This window comes from Sus scrofa, chromosome 10 (genome assembly GCF_054392235.1).
Source record: "Sus scrofa isolate SSC_HxYL_T2T_F1_AM1 chromosome 10, Sscrofa_HxYL_maternal_Yorkshire_Landrace_v2.0, whole genome shotgun sequence".
Taxonomy (NCBI): Eukaryota; Metazoa; Chordata; class Mammalia; order Artiodactyla; family Suidae; genus Sus; species Sus scrofa.
This window is the reverse complement of record NC_139392.1, coordinates 77,697,518-77,717,578: the sequence shown is the minus strand read 5'-3', so window position 1 is coordinate 77,717,578 and position 20,061 is coordinate 77,697,518. Positions and strand designations below refer to the sequence as shown.

At 48.2% G+C, this 20,061-nt stretch overlaps 1 protein-coding gene and 1 long non-coding RNA gene across 27 annotated transcripts in view; both read left to right on the top strand.

The window, feature by feature from the left end:
- The first annotated feature begins 1,577 nt into the window (after positions 1-1,577).
- Positions 1,578-5,450, top strand: LOC146399534 (uncharacterized). The gene is made up of 2 exons (XR_014818063.1): positions 1,578-2,612; positions 4,051-5,450. It is a non-coding gene; the product is annotated as an uncharacterized LOC146399534 (long non-coding RNA).
- A 6,226-nt stretch (positions 5,451-11,676) lies between these two features.
- The window catches only part of KIAA1217, a 325,382-nt gene continuing 316,997 nt past the window's right edge, over positions 11,677-20,061 (top strand). For all 26 annotated transcript variants that reach the window (XM_084980291.1, XM_084980298.1, XM_084980288.1 and 23 more), the window contains exon 1: positions 11,677-11,804. In XM_084980291.1, the coding sequence (XP_084836417.1) occupies positions 11,735-11,804 (70 nt within the window). In that variant the 5' untranslated portion in view covers positions 11,677-11,734. The remainder of the gene's footprint in view (positions 11,805-20,061) is intronic.

Here is a 20,061-nt window from a genome sequence, read left to right as displayed (position 1 = left end):
AGCCACAGCAACGCGGGATCCGAGCCGCGTCTGCAACCTACACCACAGCTCACGGCAACGCCGGATCCTTAACCCACTGAGCAAGGGCAGGGACCGAACCCGCAACCTCATGGTTCCCAGTCGGATTCGTTAACCACTGCGCCACGACGGGAACTCCCCAATCAGTCTTGAACGTGATCTCACTGGGCATGCCGCGTCCAAATCTATTCTTGGTATTTCTTTTTTTTTTTTTTTTTGATCTTTTGTCTTTTTAGGGCTGCACCCATGGCATATTGAGGTTCCCAGGCTTGGGGTCAAATTGGAGCTGAAGCTGCCATAATTTTTTTTTAATATTATTATTTTAAGGGTCACACCTGTGGCATATGGAGGTTCCTAGGCTAGGAAGCCAACCTGGAGCTGCAGCTGCTGGCCTACACCACAGCCACAGCAACACCAGATCTGAGCTGCATCTGTGACCTACACCACAGCTCACGCCAAGGCTGGATCCTCCATCCACTGAGCAAGGCCAGGGATCAAATTCGAAACCTCATGGATCCTAGTCGGGTTCGTTACTGCTGAGCCACAATGGGAACTCCTATTCTTGGTATTTCTATTATGTTTGGATACTGAGGTCACTACATTTTATTATCCTTGAGCACACTACAGACATCAAAGAACAGTGCCAAAATAAATTTCCTGAATTTAACAGAGAGGGACTAGCTATGCACATCACTGTGTGGGAATGACCTGATGAATACCAAGGGGTCTTGCCGGTCTGCCCAGCAGCGTCACTGTACCCACAAGCCTTAGTCTCCTGTCTGGATCTCTCAGGGAGCCATGTGGGGAAGATAAAGGTTGGTTATCATAGTATGACCAAGAGTGATAAAACTGCCTGCCACAATCTATTTATTCATTTACTACACGGTCATGGCACTCGGGACTTCCAGGCACTGTTCTTCATTCAGCCTCACAACAGCCCTGTGCTGTAAGTACTAGTATTAGTTCCATTTTTATTGGTAGGAAAATGGAAGTCCCTTGCCCAGGTTAGCACAGCCAGAAAGTGATGGAGCGGAGACTCGGCTTGGACTCAGCGTCTGTGCTCTCTCCACACGGGCCCTCCTACAGAAAGAGCAACGACTAAAGGAGACTAAAACCACATGGTCCCCTCAACTCAGAGCTCAGTGAGCACCCAGGTTGGCCTCTGTGGAAAGATGAGGCCTCCAGAACTAGGCTGGGAGTTCCCTGGTGGCTCAGGGGGTTAAGGATCCAACGTTATCACTGCTGTGGCTGTGATTACAACTGTGGCAGGGTTCAGTCCCTAGCCCGGGGATTTCTGCATGCCATGGGTGCAGCCAAATAGATACATAAAACCAGGCTGGGAGTTCCCGTTGTGGCACAGTGGTTAACGAATCAGACTGGGAACCATGGGGTTGCGGGTTCGATCCCTGGCTGTGCTCAGTGGGTTAAGGATCCGGCATTGCTGTGAGCTGTGGTGTGGGTTGCAGACACAGCTTGGATCCCGAGTTGCTGTGGCTGTGGTGTAGGCCAGCGGCTGCGGCTCCAATTGGACCCCTACCCTGGGAACCTCCATATGCCTCGGGAGCGGCTCAAAGAAAAATGCAAAAAGACAAAAAACAAAAACAAAAACAAAAACAGGCTGTAGCTTGTTCGTGTGGTCAGCATTGGTGCTCAAGAAAGAACCAAGAATAAAGCCACCTTCTCCTCCCTTCCATTAGTACAACTGGGGCTGTGGATGGAAGAGCAGCTTAAGATGGAAGAGGCTCCAGCCTGAGTTACTATCTGCCTTACAGACATGAACCTGGGTTGTCCGGAAAAGCTGGAGTAGAAGAACTGAGGTATCACGTGATCATCGAGAGGGGTCTCGGAACTGATCTAGCCTACAGCCTTCATTTTACGGATGAGAAACCCAGGGCCCAGAGAGTTTAAATAACCACTCAACCAAGATCACACAGCTCAAGAGTGAGCATGAGCTTGCCTCTGTGCAAACTGAGAACCTGGATTGAACAGCACTTTGTTAATTCCTAGTTTCCTGCCTGTTTTGTGATCTTTGGATTTTTTTTGTTCTCAGGCCACACTTGTTTGTTTTTGTTTTTCTTCCTGGTTAACAGAGATGCTGGTTTGATCGTCTCTGTAATTTCTGTATCAGAGTGACTCAAACTGGTGTCACATGGATGAGCTTTAACTGGGGAGAATATTTAAACCAGGATGGGCGGGTTGTAGGAGACTTGCTCGTGTGAACAAATACACGGAGAAGGCAGGAAGAGGTAACAGAGGGACACTGTCTGCGACTCCCAGCAGACGCATCATGAGACGGTGCGTTATTATTGTAGCGCCTAACTAATTGCCCTGCCGCTCATCCTCCCCACCGCCCCCCACCCCCACCCTCCATTCAACACAGCCTCCTTTGTGCCAAAAGGGTCACCTCTAAAGCACAGATTTGGTCCATTCATTCCTCATTGCTTACAGATTTCAATTTAAACTCCTTATTTGAGGGAGTTCCCGTCATGGCTCAGTGGTTAACGAATCCAACTAGGAACCATGAGGGTGTGGGTTCCATCCCTGGCCTTGCTCAGTGGGTTAAGGATCTGGCGTTGCCATGAGCTGTGATGTAGGTCCCAGACACGGCTTGGATCCCGCATTGCTGTGGCTCTGGCGTAGACTGGCGGCTACAGCTCCAATTAGACCCCTAGCCTGGGAGCCTCCATATGCCACGGGAGCAGCCCTAGAAAAGGCAAAAAGACAAAAACAAACAAACAAACAAAAAAACTCCTCATTTGAAATGCAAGGACTCTCAAAATGGCCCTTCCATATTTTGTCAATCTTCTGCCAATCCCCAACCCATAATCAATTTTTATTTCTTTTTATTTTTTTAAATTAAAAAAAATTGAAGTATGGCTGAGCTACAATGTTATATTAGTTTCAGGTGGACGACATAGAGATTTGATATTTTTAGAGATTATACTCCATTTAAAATGATTATAAAATATTGGCTCTATTCCCTGTGCTGTGCATTCCATCCTGTGCTACATCTTATTTTTTTATGTCTAGTAGTTTGTACCTCCTGATCCCCTTTCTCTCTCTCTGCTCCCCCCTCCCCTGATTCCATCCTCCCCACTGGTAACCACTAGTTTGTTCTCTATATCTACGGGTCTGTTTCTGTTTTATTATAGTCATTTGTTTTATTTTTTAGATTCCACATATAAATGAAGACATACAATGTTTGTCTTTCTCTATCTGACTTCCTTGACTGAGAATAAGACCCTCCAGGTCCATCCATGTTCTTGCAAATTGCAAAATTTCACTCTTTTTTATAGCTGAGTAACATTCCATTGTGTAGATGTCATATCTTCTTTATCCATTCATCTGCTGATGGACACTTAGGTTGATTCCATATCTTGGCTATTGCATATAGCACTGTTCTGAACATTGGGGTGCATGTATTTTTTCAAATTATTGTTTTTGTTTTCTTTGAATAAATATCCAGAAGTGGAATTGCTAGATCATATGGTTGTTCTAAATTTAGTTCTTTTGAAATGGCCATACTGTTTTTCATGGCAGTTTCATCAACTGGCATGCCCATGAACCGTGCATGAGGGTTCCCTTTTCTCCACATCCTCAACAAATATTCATTATTTGTTGTCTCTTTGACAATCGCCCTTCTGACAGATGTGAGATAATATCTCATCGTGGTGTTGGTTTGCATTTCCCTGATGCAATGTGATGTTGAGTATTTCTTCATGTACCTGTTGGCCATCCAGAGACATCTCTTTGAAAAAAAAGTCTAGTCAGGTCTTCTGCCCACCATTAATTTTTTATTTTTTGCCGTTATTTGCCACCATGCCCTACTCCTCATGCTCCCCAACGCAAATGCCACACTCACACTCTCAAGGCATTGGCTAGTGCCCTTGAGTTCCCTGTGTTGAAATGTTCTTTCCCCAGAGATTCACCTGGTGAAATTTTCTTCATTCTTTGGGACCACATGGCACCTTCTCTCCCATGCCTTTCCTTTTTTTTTTTGTCTTTTTGTTGCCGCATCTGAGGCATATGGAGGTTCCCAGGCTAGAGGTCAAATCAGAGCTGTAGCTGCTGGCCTATGCCACAGCCATAGCAATGCAAGATCTGAGATGCATCTTCCACCTACACTGCAGCTCACGGCAATACCAAGGATTGAACCTGCATCCTCATGGATACTAGTTAGATTCATTTCCATTGCACCACAGCAAGAACTCCCTCTCTCTCTTTCTTTTCCATGGCTTTTGCCTACTAAAGTCTCTTTGGGTCTCAGCTTTTGCTCGCCATGTTGCCTGCTTCTGGAGTGACCAACTCAACCCAGTTTCCCTGAAATGGCCAGGTTTTAAGCCCAGAATTTCTGTGTACTGGGAACACCAGAAATCCCGAGCAAACCATCTCCTTTCTTTCTTTCTTCTTTTTGACTGCCCTGTGGCATATGGCGTTCCTAGGCCAGGGATCAACTCCAAGCCACAGTTGCAACCTAAGCCACAGCTATTGGAAGGCCAGAACTTAACCCTCTGTTCTGGGCCGGGGATGGAGCCCTGCATCCCAGAGCTCCAGAGATGCAGCCCATCTCACTGCAGCACAGTGGGAACTCCCATCTCTTTTCTATGTGGCTTCTTTTCAAATTCTGTAAGAGAGAAGAGGGAAGACCTGAATGGATCTCTGAGCCCCTCCCCAGCCCAGGGCTCCCAAACTCTCCCCAAGCTCTCCCACCAGGCTCTCCCATCAGGATGCTAATCTCACTGACGGGACCAAGGGCGGGCTTGGGGTTGGCATAGACAAGCCTCCCCAGTGCCTTTCTCAGGAGGGGCTTGTGAGCTGGGCAAGCCTGGACATATTATCAATTGCGCTCTGGTCCCCTTTTCACTTGGTCCACCAGCTTATCATTAATTAGAGTCCTGGGGTTCTTCCGCACATTGGGTGCAATTGTGTCCCATGGAGACGTGTATGTGGGGGGAGCTGATAGGAACTACCTGTTATCACTTCATCCTTTTTACTGTTTTGAAATCACTCATGTTACCCAGATTGAACTCCTAATATAGTGTTAAGGAAACCCTGGCCCAACTTCTAATTATATTTGCTCCCCCACAACCTCGTCCACCCCAGAGAATGTAAAGTTTACCAAAGGGAGTGTTTCAATAGCACAAGAGCCTAACCTGGCATAATGTAAGTTCTAGTAGCACATGGGGATGAAGACAAAAATTCACCACGGCTGAAAAGAGAGACACCGAGCCAAGGGGAGGCGGGGGGTGTCAGTAAATGCCAGGGGTCTTCCTCTTCCTCCTCAATTTCAGCATGGCCCCCACCCACGTGGTCCCAGAAATTAAGTCCTTCATAACTAAAACTGTTTTTCTCAGGTGCAAGAAACACTTCTCCCCTCCTCTTAAATTGTGGGGGCTAGGGTGGGAGAGAGACAAATAAAATTGCTGTAAAAATACTTAAGTTTGGAAGCACACATTTGGCTTTCAGGAATTGACGGTAAAACTGGAGATGCAGAAGATGGAGAGCCAGGGGTGGGGGTCGGGGTACTGCAGCATCTTGCACCTTGGGAGCACCCTGTACCCTCCAGCTCTCCTAGTGCTACATGGCAAGTTTGGGGTGAACACGCCCAGATCTGGGCCATCTCCATGTCATTGTGTGCACCTGTCAGCGCCCCCCACCCCCACCCCTGAAGAGCTAGGCATTTGCACACACCCTTCCATTTTCTGCTGTGTGTGGCTCTCTTACAAATAAATTTTGTGGCTGTTACTCAACCTAAGCTAAGAGCTGATAAAAAAAAGTGAAAAAACAAATCCAGATGCATTATTGGAACAGTGTCCAGTTCAGTGTTTACTTAGCTTTGAAGCATAGAGAGGACATCAATTCCATTTCAAATCAGTTGCCCCGCCCTGGTAGGGAAGGTGAGGAGCTCCATTCCAGGTGCAGGTAGAGGAGAGCAGAGGCTCACGGGACAGAGCAGTAAAGACCATTCCCCCAACTCCTGCGTAGGACCCCCAAGAGACATGCTCTAGACCTGGCTTTCTCTGTAACAAGACCACCTCTAGGGCCGGGCTCTCAGAGTCCCCAGGCCCCATCCCTGGACTGCACAGGTGGGCCTTCCTGGCCACGCCTCCCCCCAGCTCACCTCACAGCCTCTTTCCTCTACTGACCCAATTATGTCCAGTCCTCTCAGGATCTCAGATGGCTGGCCCCAGCCTCACCTCCTCAGCGAAGCCCTGCCCACTGGGGATTCCACAGCGGCACAGACGCGGCACAGGGGCTGGCACACAGCACACACCGGGTCTCAGGGAGCACAGAGGACACGTCATGCCTGATGCCACATGGGCTGTATAGCAGTGCCTCTGAATAATCCCAGACCCAATTCTGTGGTTGAGGGGGGAGTGATTTTAGAAACGAGGTATACCTCTCCCCCGTTTTCCAACCCTGACTCGATTCTTGATTTTAGTACAGCAAAAGGAGTTAAAATAACTGAGGGGTCCCCTAGGGCAGCTGTGAGAAAAGAGGATAAAAGATCGTAAGTATTCAGCAAGTGTAAAAGAGTGAGGCTGACCCCGGATGCAGGAGAGGCGAGCCTGGCACTAAGGCTCCAGACCCCCGCGTGCGCATCTGCTGAACGGGGAGACCAGTGGGGAGAAGTGAACCGCAGGATCCCCCTAGTTCCTATTCCTCCTCCCCCCCTCCCCGGACAGCTCAGAAATAGGCCAGAAAGGCCCTTTCCAGGGAGGCCTCACCAAATACTGCATGTTGAAAGGGTTCATAATGGCACCCCTGGGTAAAGCGAGGGAGTGAGCAGGGCGCTTAATCTGTACAAGTCCTCTCGTCCCCCTGGAGTCCACCCTGGGCTGTAGGACCTCTGTGGAGTATGTCAGCGTTTAGTTCACTCCGGGAGAAAAGGCTGAGCATATACAAGTTGCAATTTTCACTTCAAAGTTGCCACCTGGGATCCAGACTTAGTCTGCGGTGACGGGGCTCTGGTTCCCCCGCCCCCAACGCACACATGGCAGCTTAGCTACAGTGATTTGCAGACAACGTCCTTTCTCTCCCGTACCTACCAACTTAAAAGAGATAAAGGAAACCCCAATAAAAATGAACATCAGTGGATTCTCTTGCAAAGAAAACCAATCTGCTTAAAGCATTAACACATTGGGTGGAAGTGTGGCTCGTATTTATAACCACATGAGGAATTTGTATGATGTAGGAGAGGAAAGTTCCAGACATCAGACTAGAGAGATGGGGTGGGGGTGGGGTTCTTGGCCACCTCACTTCTCCTTGGCCAGCAGGGTCTCCTTGGAGCGACTGGGATTTTAAGAATTGCAAGGAAGGAGTTCCTGTCGTGGCGCAGTGGTTAACGAATCCGACTAAGGACCATGAGGTTGCGGGTTCGGTCCCTGGCCTTGCTCAGTGGGTTAAAGAATCTGGCGTTGCCGTGAGCTGTGATGTAGGTTGCAGACGCGGCTCAGATCCCACGTTGCTGTGGCTCTGTGTAGGCTGGTGGCTACAGCTCCAATTGGACCCCTAGCCTGGGAACCTCCATATGCCGCAGGAGCGGCCCAAGAAATGGCAAAAAGACCCAAAAAAAAAGAATTGCAAGGAAATTGGTTATTCTCTGGAGGGACTGCTGGAGCAATAAATGGTTACCTGGTCCCATCTGAGATCTCTGCCCTAAACACAGAAAGGACAGTTCTGCTTTGATGGATGAATCAGACAGAACATCGTATTGTGGCATTTGTGTTTCCTGCTGTGAAAATTACCAGTGGGGCTTGGAATACAGGGCTGGTGAGGTTCACACCTCTAATTAATTAGTGCATAAATTTCTCTTGTGTCTGGAAACTCAAGCCGCATGATTTTGTTTGTTCTGCGTTTGGAAACTGGAGTACTAGGGCTTATCTCTGCTTACACGTAGGTGACCATCTGTGCTGTTTGCCACGGACAGTCGTAGTCTCTGCATCTTGTCCTGTTGTCATTATTAATGGTGTCTCCTTTCCCTATCACAAGTGTTCTGGTTTATATTTAAGTAGAAGGTCACCCTAGCCAGCTGACACACTGCTGGCAACAGTAGGATTGAAGATCCTACATTTCATTCACCAGATCATCCATTTAAGCAAATGTTTTCCCAGTTGTCAAAAGTCCTTTATTTCTGAGTGACACACAGCAGTGTGTCCTTTAGAGAAGGAAACGGGGGACATATCAAACATGAGGTCTCTGGTTGAAATAGTTCTCATTTGTTTTTCACTTTGTTTTACTTTCAGAGTTATCGATGCCTCGGAAAATTACATTTTAGGACTTCAGCCAGCATTCATTATGTCTTTTGTATTCAAATGTCATACCATTGTAAGCTATCGTGTTCTTAATAGGGATAAACTTTAAAAAATTGAAGCACAGCACAATTCCACGAATGCTGGATTCTAGCGATGATTTCTCTCGGAAAAAAACTTATACAAAAGAAATTGACATGCTTTCCTCAGCCCTGTAATTAAATACGCCTGCCGAGAAGTCAGACGTGGTAGTTTATGATTTTTGTGACTAATGCCCATCACGGCGGATGCCTGTTGAAGTTGCGTTATCACAACCAATAATGGCCCGTTTCTGTAATAAGTCCGTTCTGACTGCAAAATCACTGTTTGTCCTTACAGCACTCTTTTATCTCATCAGTTGTCTTTCCTTTTAAATGACACTTTTCTGTGCGTTAGCTCATTTCAAGTCATGAATTGCCAACATATGGCACCATTAACCGAAAAATCATCTTGCACCTTTCCTGGTTAACAGAAGTGGAGTCGAAAATCTAGCCCGCCGGTATCTTCCTGTAACTCTCTATGTGACTGCAGGAAAATCACATTTCAAGTTCTTCCCTTTTGCCTTCTGCTTTTCACAGCAAATTTGAAAGTCTGGCAGTAGGCAGCTTGGTTGGTGATTGCAGTTTTTTAACCCAGAAATTAAATTAAACCAAAAAGCATCGTGTACTTCTGGTTCAAATAACCTTTCTTCCAGAAAGAACATCTCCACAGTAACAGCAATGACAATAACAGTATTTTTCATGAAGCTCTGAATTACTAAGCTAAAACAGATTGTAGAATAGCGTTACTGTTTTCCAGAGACCCTTCTCAGAAACCGACAATCAGCGAAAAGTTTCTTAGTCTGGGCTGTGTGCTTTGGGAAGAGAGATGTATAGAATAGTCAGTGCCATGGCATTAGGACAGAGCCGTCTCAAACTGTGTTCGTTTCCAGTTCTCCAGGACCAAAGGGACCAGTAACTAGTACAAGAGCAGCTTTTCTTCAGAGACTGGTCAAGAGACTGTGTTTTACTGTAAGTGTATATGTAGATTTCATGGTCCTTAATGATTTGTGGTAATTATCTTGACTGCTAATGCCCTTTTCTTTTGTGCCTTCCCCAAAGAGTTTTGCTTTGAGGAATGTCTACAGAGACAGCAGTCTGCTTTGCCCGTCCAGGGCCGAGAAGGTTCGAGCAGCTGAGACATGGGGTACACATCGGGGGCTCCTTGGGCTGCCTGGAAACGAAGCAGAGTTCAGGATGGGTGGGCGAGCTGCCCCCATTTTGCTTATCGGGGAATCAACAAGAGCGCTAATCTGCTGTCACACTTTTCCTCCCCAGCCCCACCCTGCCCCAACCGGGCAAGCATAATCTGCATCTGAAAATGGATCTTTTCTGCCTGGGCTGAGCCTGCCGGGAAGGGCCCCAGGTAGGGCCGGGTGGGGAAGGGCCCCAGGTAGGGCCGGGTGCTGCTGGGTCTTGAGGATTGCCCTCGCTCGCTCCTTCGTCCTGGGGTTTTGGCCTCTGTGCAGTGTCAGGTGACAGGTAGAAACTGCCAGGAGCAGGCTCTTCACATGCCAGGTCAAGTCGGGTTGGTTAAGTCAGAGCCCAAAGCCCATCTGGTTTAGGCGGATCTGGCACTGCAACGTTGCTCTATCTCTGTCTGTACCCTGCCCCTATCCTTTCTGGCGTTAATAACGTAAAGACCAGTACAAAGCAGTTATACACGGATCCAGATAATCTGGACCTGGGGGCTTGAACACAGACCCCTCCTTCAGGAACACTATGTACCTGAGCAAAGAGGTTAAAAGGAGATTCCTCTGGCCTTGGCCGCAGGCCACCAGTGCAGAAACTGTGCAAGATTAGTGGCTCCTTAAAGCAAGATTACCACATCATCCTGTTGCAAAGTCGTGGAGTCCTTGAGTTGTCTGCCCCATCAAGGCCACTGCCTGCCTTCGGCTGCCAGCCTTGGCTTTCACCTTCTGGGAGATCCACCCACCCGATTTTCTGGGGTTTCAAGAAAAATCCTTTTAGGAGTTGAAGGGTCTGTTCTTTGCTTCCTGATGTGAGCTGAGCTCACTTCCTGGCGTGATTACTTTCCATTGTCCCTTACGAGACTTCCGAATCATTTTGGTCCTAAATGGCCAAAATATGTCCCTCCCACTGCCAAAACACACAGGTGACTCGAGGTCGGAATCTGGAGAAGAGGCCAGCCATTGTTCTGCACACATTCTTCATCTAAATTAATCTAAAACCTTGCCCGAATGGCCTGTGAACTGGGTCAAGTTATGGTCAGCAGGCTAACCATTGTCCTTGTCTCCTCGCAGATGCTGGGGTGCCTACAGATGAACATATCATGCTCTTCCGACCACAGAGCATGTTACCTGTCCATATCTGAAATAACAGCACTAATGCTCGGATTATAGACCCCTCCTTTTTTTTTTTTTTTTTTTTTTGTGGACACTGAGCCTCCTATGTTCACTTTCTGGGAAATTTGCCAGGGTTTCAAGGACGGAGTAAAGAACAAAATAAATATTTGTAGGTAGTTTAAAAGGAGAGTGAGTACGGTGGATGTAATGGCCCATCAGAAGAAAAGCATTTTAATTGCCTTTCAGATATTTTAAAGTCATTAACTGGATGAGAGCTTCAAAAGGTTGCTTTTTCTCGTTTACTTTTCAGATTTGTGATCAACGTGTGTGTTGGGGGAGGGGGAAGAGTCGAGAGCATGTAGGCAGCTGAGCACAAACTTAGAAGTCCAGCTGAAGAGATTGAAATTGACTGTGTGAAAAATCAGCTGCCTCCGTGTGTGTTAATCAAGCTCTAAACAGTTGCTGCGCAAAGAGTTTACTTAAGTACAAAGCAGCATATACCCTTTCTTATTGTTCTTTTTCAAAGAGATTTCGCTGAAATTTGGGACGTTCTGCAGTTGGCTGTTTATTTCTCTGTCTCCCAGCCTATTGGGGAGGCTGATTCTGTGTCTGAGATTAGAGGCCAGAGAACCGGCTTCCAGCAAAGCTCCCGCCGGCGATCCTGTGCAATGTTTGGCCTCCCTGGCTGCCGAGGCGCCGCGGCTTGCGGCGGGGGAAGCGGGCAGTGTGGGTCCCGGGCAGGAGCGCCCATCACCTGTTGGGGCCTCCAGGAGCGCGCGGCGCGGGGCCGGCCGGGGCATAACCCGCATTCCTCCGGGACCGGCCCCGCGGGCGGGCGGACGGACGGACGGACGGACGCGGGGACGCGCGCGCTGGGACGCGGGAGGCCCGGCGCTGGAATGCAATCTTCCCCAGCGAGAGAGACTTTGCACCGGAGTGGAGAATAGTTTGGGGTGGGGTTTCGCACCGTCCCCTCCTCTCCACCCCCGGGCCCCCTTCCAGGCGCTTTCTGGAAGCCTTTTCAGAACTGCGCTCTGAAGTTTAAAAACCAGCGAGGAGCTTGGGCCGTAGGGCAGGGACAATGGAGGAAAATGAAAGCCAGAAATGTGAGCCGAGCCTTCCTTACTCAGCAGACAGCAGACAGATGCAGGGTAAGTAACAGGCTCATTCAAAGATGGAGTTACGGTTCCGCGTGTCCCTCGCCGCGGGCTGCTGCTTTTTATAACTGGAGACTGGGCGCCTGGCACAGAAAAGGCGGATTTCTTGGGGGGGGGGGTGCGTTTTCCACACTGAGTGGAGAGCTGTGAGCTAGACTTTATCTCTGGCAGGATTTTCTTAAGCAGCAAAAGAAGTGGCGGGGTGATGTCACATTTGTAGCCCAGTAAGCAGTCACTACGTGCTGGATCTCCAGGCAGTGACAAATAGATCGCTAAAAGCGGCTTTTCCTAACCACTGCTCCCCAGCCAAGAAAGAGAGGAGCCCTTTCTGGGAAGCTCTCTCTAGGTAGGCAGCACTTCCACCCATTGGTTGGGGGGTTCCATGAAGTAGATGCTTGCCGGATGCAAGTTTTGGCGTATTTGAGAGTTAAATGGCAGAGTTTGGGGGCGTTTTATTTTCCAGATCAGAACAGCAGGGGAGCACTTGTCCATGTGCGGAATAGATGGAACTCTGCAATTTTCTGTACGCTTTAATTCAAAAGTTGGGAGCTGTTAGACAGTTTTGCTAAATGTTCTCCCAGCAATTTCCCTTTAATTGTGTTTATAATAGGCTTGTATTTTCCGTAGGGAATTTCCAGAAGCTTGTGTTGTTCCGAAGAAATTTTGCAGTGGGGTTGGGTGGAGAAAGGACCTCTCTGCCCTCTGGTGTCCCTCGTCTATGCTCCCAGAGCTGATCCTGCGGTAGCATAGAGGCAGCATGTTCGGAGACCACACCGTCCAGAACCCCCAGCCCCCACCCTCCCCCAGGTTCATCCAGGGGACGATTAGTAACTGCTTGTGGGGCTGCAGCGCGGGTGCGTGGGAGTAGTGACTATACACAGGGGGAAAGGTGTGTGTGTGTGTGTGTGTGTGTGTGTGTGTGTGTGTTAAAAAGGTGAAAGGGAAGTAACAAATGAGTCATCCGCACTGAAAATGCAAAAGTAAGCCAGACAGAAGAAAATGCAATTAGAAGAGATAGAAATGCTCCCCCCTTCCCCCCCCCCACCCCCAGGGAAATGCAGGAAACCTTAAGACAAGTAAACCCTGGAGTAAGTCCTCTTTGAGTGGTCATCTGGGTGGCTGTGTTTGTGCTTCCGAAGCAGAGCACTCTTCTCAGAGCACTCTCCTCCAGGGCTCCTGGTCAATGGGGCTCCCTCCCTTCCTTTTCTCCTCTTCTTTGATAGACAGAATCCTACAGCAGGAACTCAGCCTCTGCACTTCTGCTGAACTAAATGACTCAGAATCCAGAGGGGCAGTTAGAGTGGAACCGATTTGAGAAACAACTTTCAAACAACCACAGCAATTCAGAGATACTCAGAGGCTGGAGATGGTCAGACTGAGCGAGTGGGATCACTTTCTTCATTCGTTCAATGAATATTGAGCATCTGTTATGTAGGAGTGGCTGTTTTAGCTGCTGGGGATTCAGCAGTGAACAAAGCAGACTAAAAATACTTTCTTTCATTGAATTTATATTCTAAGGGCCAAGTTTGGGGGGAAGGGGAGTGGTAGAGAGAGACAGTGAACAAATACATGAAACAGCATGTTAGATGAGAGAGTTGCCAGATTTGGCAAATAAAAATACAGGATGCCCAGTTAAGTTTGAATTTCAGAGAAGCAACAAATAAATTTTTTCAGTGTAAGTATATCTCATGCAGTATTTGGGATATACTTATGCTAAAGAATTATGCGTTATTTATCTGAAATCTAAATTTAACTGGACGTCTTGTCTTTTATCAAGCAACCCTATTAGATGGAAATAAGGCTGTGGGGAAGAATAAGGCAGGGAAAGGGAAGAGGGAATGTGGGGGGGGGGTGAGACTATAGTAGGTGTATGAGGGAGAGCCTTGTGCTGTTTGAACAAATGTCCTAAAGAGGTGAGGGAGGGAACAGAAAAGGCATTTTCAAAGAACAGCATCGGGAAAGGATGGGAAGAAAAGAGGATAAGAGGTAATTCTAGGCCAGATCAGAAAGGGCCTGTGATGCTAAGGGTAAGGACTTGGGCTTATTTCAAGGGAGGAGGGAGCTGCTGCAGGTCTGACTGGTCTTATAACGGGTAAATCCTGGGTGCTATACTGAGAATAACCCGAATGGGGGTGGGGGACAGGCAGGGAGCCCCGGTAGGAGGCTTCCACACACAGTCAGTACACCAAGCTCTAGCTTGGACCAGTGGGTAGTAAAGCAGGTAGTGATGAGAAGGCAGATTCTAGCTGTATATTGAAGATAAAGACCAAACAGCTTTCCCAAGGGATTGGATTGGGGATATGAGAGACAGAGGAGCCAGAGAGAATTTTGAAAATTTTGGCCTGTGCATTTGGAAGAATGGAGTTGTCTTCTTCCTCTAGGGGACAGCGTTTGAGAGGAGCAGCTCAGAGGGTGTTTGTGGCTTGGGAAGTGGGTAGAGAGCAGGAAAGGTCTTGGCTATGGTGGGATGGAGAAGCTTATTGGGCTTCCAGGTGGAGAGGTGGATTGCGATTTGGGTGTTCCTGGCTGGAACTGCGAGGGGATTGGAGATTGAGAGATGGTCTAGGATGGGTCCATGTGCCCCAGGGAAAAGTTTCGGAGATGTGCCCTTGGGCACATCAGCATTTAGGGGTCAAGGAGACTGGAAGGGGTGGCCGGAGAGATTGTGAAAGGGGACCAGGAATCCAGGATAGATTTCTAAGCACCCATTGAGTCCTGGGTGAAAAGGATGCTGTGAAGGAGTGTGGCATCATCTGCGGTTCTTTGACGCGAGCGAGGATCACACGAGGAAGGCCAGGGCTCAGATGCTCACATCACCCGTGATACCACCCGCCCATGCCCATCATGGTGCTATTGATGGATCACATTTGGCATCATAACACCGGTGACAAGGTAGTGTTCCAGGGCAAAGGACCCTGACGTCTTCTTTTCACATTCCCAGCACCTATCAGAGCACCAGGCATCAGACGGTGTTCAATAAATATGTGCTGAACAAAAGGCTAATATACCCCCCCAGGGCCTTGATTTTATCAGTCTACTCTAGATAAGGATCCCTTGGGTGATGGTGTAACTTGTTCAAACCGAGACACTTTGAGAGAGAAAGGGAGTGCTATAAATAATTTCGCTGGGACAACAGCTGTAACCCAGAACTGTTTGGGCAAACTGAGCATATGGTCACCTCGAGAATAACTCTGATTAATGAGGCTCCCAGGGCGGAATAGCGGAACAGAGAGCTACTAGGTAATAACAGCGTGAAAGGGTACTTTGAAACACAGAATGGTACTTCGTAATTATTGATCAAGTTTGAATCTCACTCTGTCTTGCTAACTTTTGAAGGCCATGGGCTCCTCAGAGTGGTCCGGCGAGTTTCTTGGGATGCCTTTATCTGCCCACAGCAGCCCTGAGGTGTCTGCTTTTGCTCTGGCCCCTAAGGTCTTGAAACCCCTGTGCAGGTGAAGTGCAGTCAGCCAACATGCTTGCCTCCAGCACGCTTGACTCCCAGGTGTCTAATGAAACTAGTCCTCATTATGGCCGTGATCATTTCACAATATCAAAGCATATCAAATTGATAACATTGTACACCTTAAACTCAGAGTTTTATGTCGATTTTTATCTCAGTGAAGCTGGGAGAAAAATACTACTGGCAACTCCACACAGTGGGGCAAGCTTGGGGGTCATGAATATTTTGGTCTTTGGTACAAAGTCTCCCCTAAAATTGCCCCATCAGTTTCTGTCCCTCATCCTGCTTTACCCTCCAGAGCAGTTATCATGATGTGACATTTATATTACCTCTTATTTGTCCGTGGTCTGCCTCCCTCATTGTCACGTGGAGCCTCTGTGAAGGGAGGGAATGACATGTGTGTCTGTCTTGGTCACCATCTGACTGCTTCTCCTACCTCCTTTCAGGGCATGGAGCAGGCACTCCATAAATATTTGCACAAGTGAATCAGTCAATCAGTCAATCAATAATCAATCAGTCATTGAGACAAGAACGCTCTTCTGGGGAGGAGAGAGGCTGTTGCTATGTTGTCCAAAATCTCTCCCAGAAACCTTCGCTGTTATTTACTTTTGTTTTTTAGAGGACTGTACAGGATGGTCTAGTTTCTACCGGGATTTCTGTGCCAATTTGTCTCTGGCGGTGAGCTTTATGATCTTACCAAGGGAGCTGGAAAACTGAGGAACTCTGTGGGCCCCCCAGCAGAATATGTGACACATAGGACTCACACAACCTGGTTGCTGTAACAACCCCCTCATGTCTGTGGTTTTGCAGAATCAAGGTACAGTTTTCTGAACACAGTGGGATGTGAATGTTCCAGGCCGGGTGGATCTGCTGGGTGGTTTACCTCCAGGTGACGCTGGGTGGGATCCAGGTTCCTTCTGTCTGGTTATGTCCCCATTCCCCTCGGTCTTGGGAGCTTCTGCTGGAGCTTTTCCATGTAATCAGCCAAAGGGGAAAGAGAAAGGGCATGCAAGATTACTGAGGAGGTCGGGGGCCAGGACAAAAGGTGGCCCACATCACCTCTGTATAGATGGCATTGACCAGAACTAGTACAAGGTCCCAACTAGACCAAGAGGACTGGAGAATGTGTGCACACACAGGAGCATGTTATGGTTAGAAAAATCAGACAGACCACGGTTGCTACCGCAATAGGTCCAGAGAGGTCGTACGGCCAGGTGAAATGGCAACTCTCCACCATGATCCAATGCAAGGAGCATCTTGGCATGATTTAAAAAGCAATACCTAGCGTTCCCGTTGTGGCTTAGTGGGTTAAGAACCTGACATGGTGTCTGCGAGAATGCGGGTTCAATCCCTGGCCTCTCTCAGGGGCTTAAGGATCTGGCATTGCCGTTAACTGCAGCGTAGGTTGTGGATGCGGCTTGGACCTGGCGTTGCTGTGGCTGTGATGTAGGCCAGCAGCTGTGGCTCCAATGGGACCCCTAGCCTGGGAACTTCCACATGCCTCTGGTATGGCCATAAAAAGAAAAAGGAAAAAAAAAAAAGCGACACCTTAGGGACAGCTAAGCAGCAGCCACTCTGAAGCAGTGGGGGCTCCCTCCTTAGGAGGCCGGGGCCTGCCTAATCTGACCCAGGCGTGTAATCTCAGAAAGCCTAGTTCCTGGCGAGAGCAGGTGTGGAATGCCCAAATGATGCAAGGTTCAGGTCCCGGGCTGCAGGTCAGCTGACCCAGCCAGGCAACATGACCAGTGGCTGAGAAGTCAGCCTGGGCAGCTCCTGCCGTCCCCTGCCTGCAGGATGATCCGAGGGGTGGGCTCTCTCTGTGATGACCCATCTTCCATAATCTTCTGCCCCCACTTTCTACTTTTCCTTTCCAGAAGTCTCCATCCCCAGCCAGGAAGCCCTTTGAACCTCAGAAGACTCTTGGGCACTTCTGCCCTTTTCATCCCATTCTCTGGGGGATGTTTGGAGGAGCTGTTCTCCGCTGGAAGCTCCATTGTTGCTCTTTGCCCTGCTGGAAATGCGCTGCCGGAGGAGTGGCCCTGGGCCGGGCGGAGGCTGGGAGGGGCAGGAAGGGAAAAGTGGAAGCCTTGTCTTCACACTGCAGCTTCATTATTTGTTGGACACGGATCCCCAGAATAGCCAACAGCCAGACACACCCAGATGTCAGTGTTAGCACCAAAGTGCATTCCAGCCAAGGGACAGAAGTGTGTTTCTGTTTCCAGGCCTCGGACAGTCTGTTCCTGTGGATGGGGAGGAACTGGCAGGGCTCGGGACCTCTGACTCCATGACTGTGGCCTTGTGACAGAACATCCTTTGCTGCTCCCCCTTTGTTTCCTCCTCTGCTGAAAGATGGCTTTTTCCCCAAACAACTGGAATGGGAGAGCCGTCCCTCCTCCCTCAGGCGTGGGAGTTGGTAGCTTCCAAGAACGGAGTCTCACAGAGGAAAAGACTCCAGTGACCAAGAGGCTTTGTGGGGAAACGGCCCTTGGTTGTTGTGGGCCCCCTAAAAGTGGAGCAGGTGCGGGGCGGGGGGGGGGGGCTCCCAGGGAAACTGAATGTCGGCCCAGGGCTGTGCATTGAGCCGCTGGTGCATTAGCCCTTGCTCTGTTTGCTGCTGTCCTCCAGATCATGTTAAACCTCGCTGAGTGACTGGAGACACTTTAGAAAAACCCAGAAGACAGAAAAAATGGACAAGGAACTTAAGATTGACCTGAGCTTCTTAGGGCAAAGCGTTAGAAAGGCTGGGGGTTTAGAGGCTCAGTAAGCTGGGGCTGCTCCAAGGTGAAAATTGACAGATGGACTCTGACCTCCAGCCCCATCCCCCGCCCTGACTCCTTTTCCTATTTATTTATTTTTGTTTGGTTTGGTTTTTATTTGTTTTTAATTAATGTACAGTTGATTTACAGCGTTCTGTCAATTTCTTCTGTATGGCCTCCTTTCCCAGTTTATTTCAAAGAACGTGGAAAACTCTTTTCCGTCTCCAAGGGGCTACTCATCTGGCTCTTTTGAACTCTTTTGAGGATCCTTAGATGAAACAGAATAGCTCTTGTGAGTCTTTGTGGTGACAGAAGGCAGAATGAAACTTTCTGCCCTTGTTGGTGGTTGAAGAGCCTGAGTGTTTATCCTTATGGGTGGAGGTGGTGTTTATGTGTTAGGCCTGTGTGGAGGAATCACCTTCCCTGAGATCCATCCTGCCAATTCATCTAGCTATTCTGGATAACTTTTAAAATATATTATTTTCACGATGTCAAAAGCGATCTTAAAAATTCATTTAGAAGTCAACAGGGTTCTATCAAGTATACATCAATTTTGGCTAATACAAAAGCCGTATGTACACACTCACTCAAAACGTTAAGGCTTTATCTTTAAAGCGGCTTGGACCTGATGTTCCGATCATGGCTTAGCAGTTAGTGAACCTGACTAGCATCCACAAGGACACGGGTTCAATCCCTGGCCTCAGTGGGTTAAGGATCCAGCATTGCCGAGTGCTGTGGTGTAGGTTGCAGACACGGCTCGGATCCCAAGTTGCTGTGGCTGTGGTGTAGGCCGGCAGCTGCAGCTCCAATTGGACCCCGAGCCTGGGAACCTCCATATGCCACAGGCACGGCCCTAAAAGATAAAAAGACCAAAAAAGAAAGAAAGAAAAATAAATCTTAAAAAAAAGTTAAGGCTAAACCTCTTCAGATTGCCCACATATTTACCAACCCGACCTATGGCATTTTCTGCATCTGCCTTTATTCGGTAGGTCCTGTTACGTCTGTGTCATTAGAGAAGAGACCACAAAAAAAGGGAGCCATCATGTGAGCCCATGGAATGAGAAGATAAACTAAATAAATGGGATTATAGTTAATCTCCCCATACCCCCTCCCAACTCAAAGGTATTTATTTATTGGATGCTTATGAATGACTAGCATGGGCTGGGTGCTAAGGGGCTTTCAAAAGAAACAGAACTATTAGAGTAAATAGTCAGGTTCTCTTCTCACAGTTTTCGTATTGATCCTGCAATGTCCGTAGCACAGGTCATATCATTGACCTTTCTGCTCTGTAGGTGGGAAATCATGAGAGATGCTAGATGTCCTGGCTGAAACCACATGTAGAGTAAGGAGTGGGGGAGGGCCTGGTACTCAGGGCTTCTAATTCCTCCTGCCATCCCCTCTCCCACCTAAAAAATACTTCATTCAACAATTGTCCAAAAAAAAAAAAAAAAAGAGTTCCTGTCGTGGCACAATGGTTAACAAATCCGACTAGGAACCATGAGGGTGTGGGTTCGATCCCTGGCCTCGCTCAGTGGGTTAAGGATCTGGCGTTGCCGTGAGCTGTGGTGTACGCCGTAGAGGCAGCTCTGATCCCGCGTTGTTGTGGCTGTGCAATAGGCCGGTGGCTACAGCTCCGATTAGACCCCTAGCCTGGGAACCTCCATGTGCCATGGGAGTGGCCCTAGAAAAAGGCAAAAAGACAAAAAAAAAAAAAAATTGTGTATCACTTGAGGGGCTCCCACCGTCAAAGTGATCTTCAGTGGAAGATGCCTCATGATTTGAGGAAAAGGGAATGATTTACACCTATTCTTCCAGATCCCAGTTTTTAGTTCCATTATCTCGGGAGTGATTTGTGCCTAATTTTAATACTGGATTCTGGAATCTTTTTATTTCTTTGTCTTTCAATATCTTTTTAACCAGTAGTTGCTTCTTCTTCCCCCTTTTACACACACTGCTGAAACTAATGAAAAGTAGAAAGAACTAATTGGGCTATTTTTTCCTTCCCTTTCCTCATCAGTGTCTGATGGAGATGCTA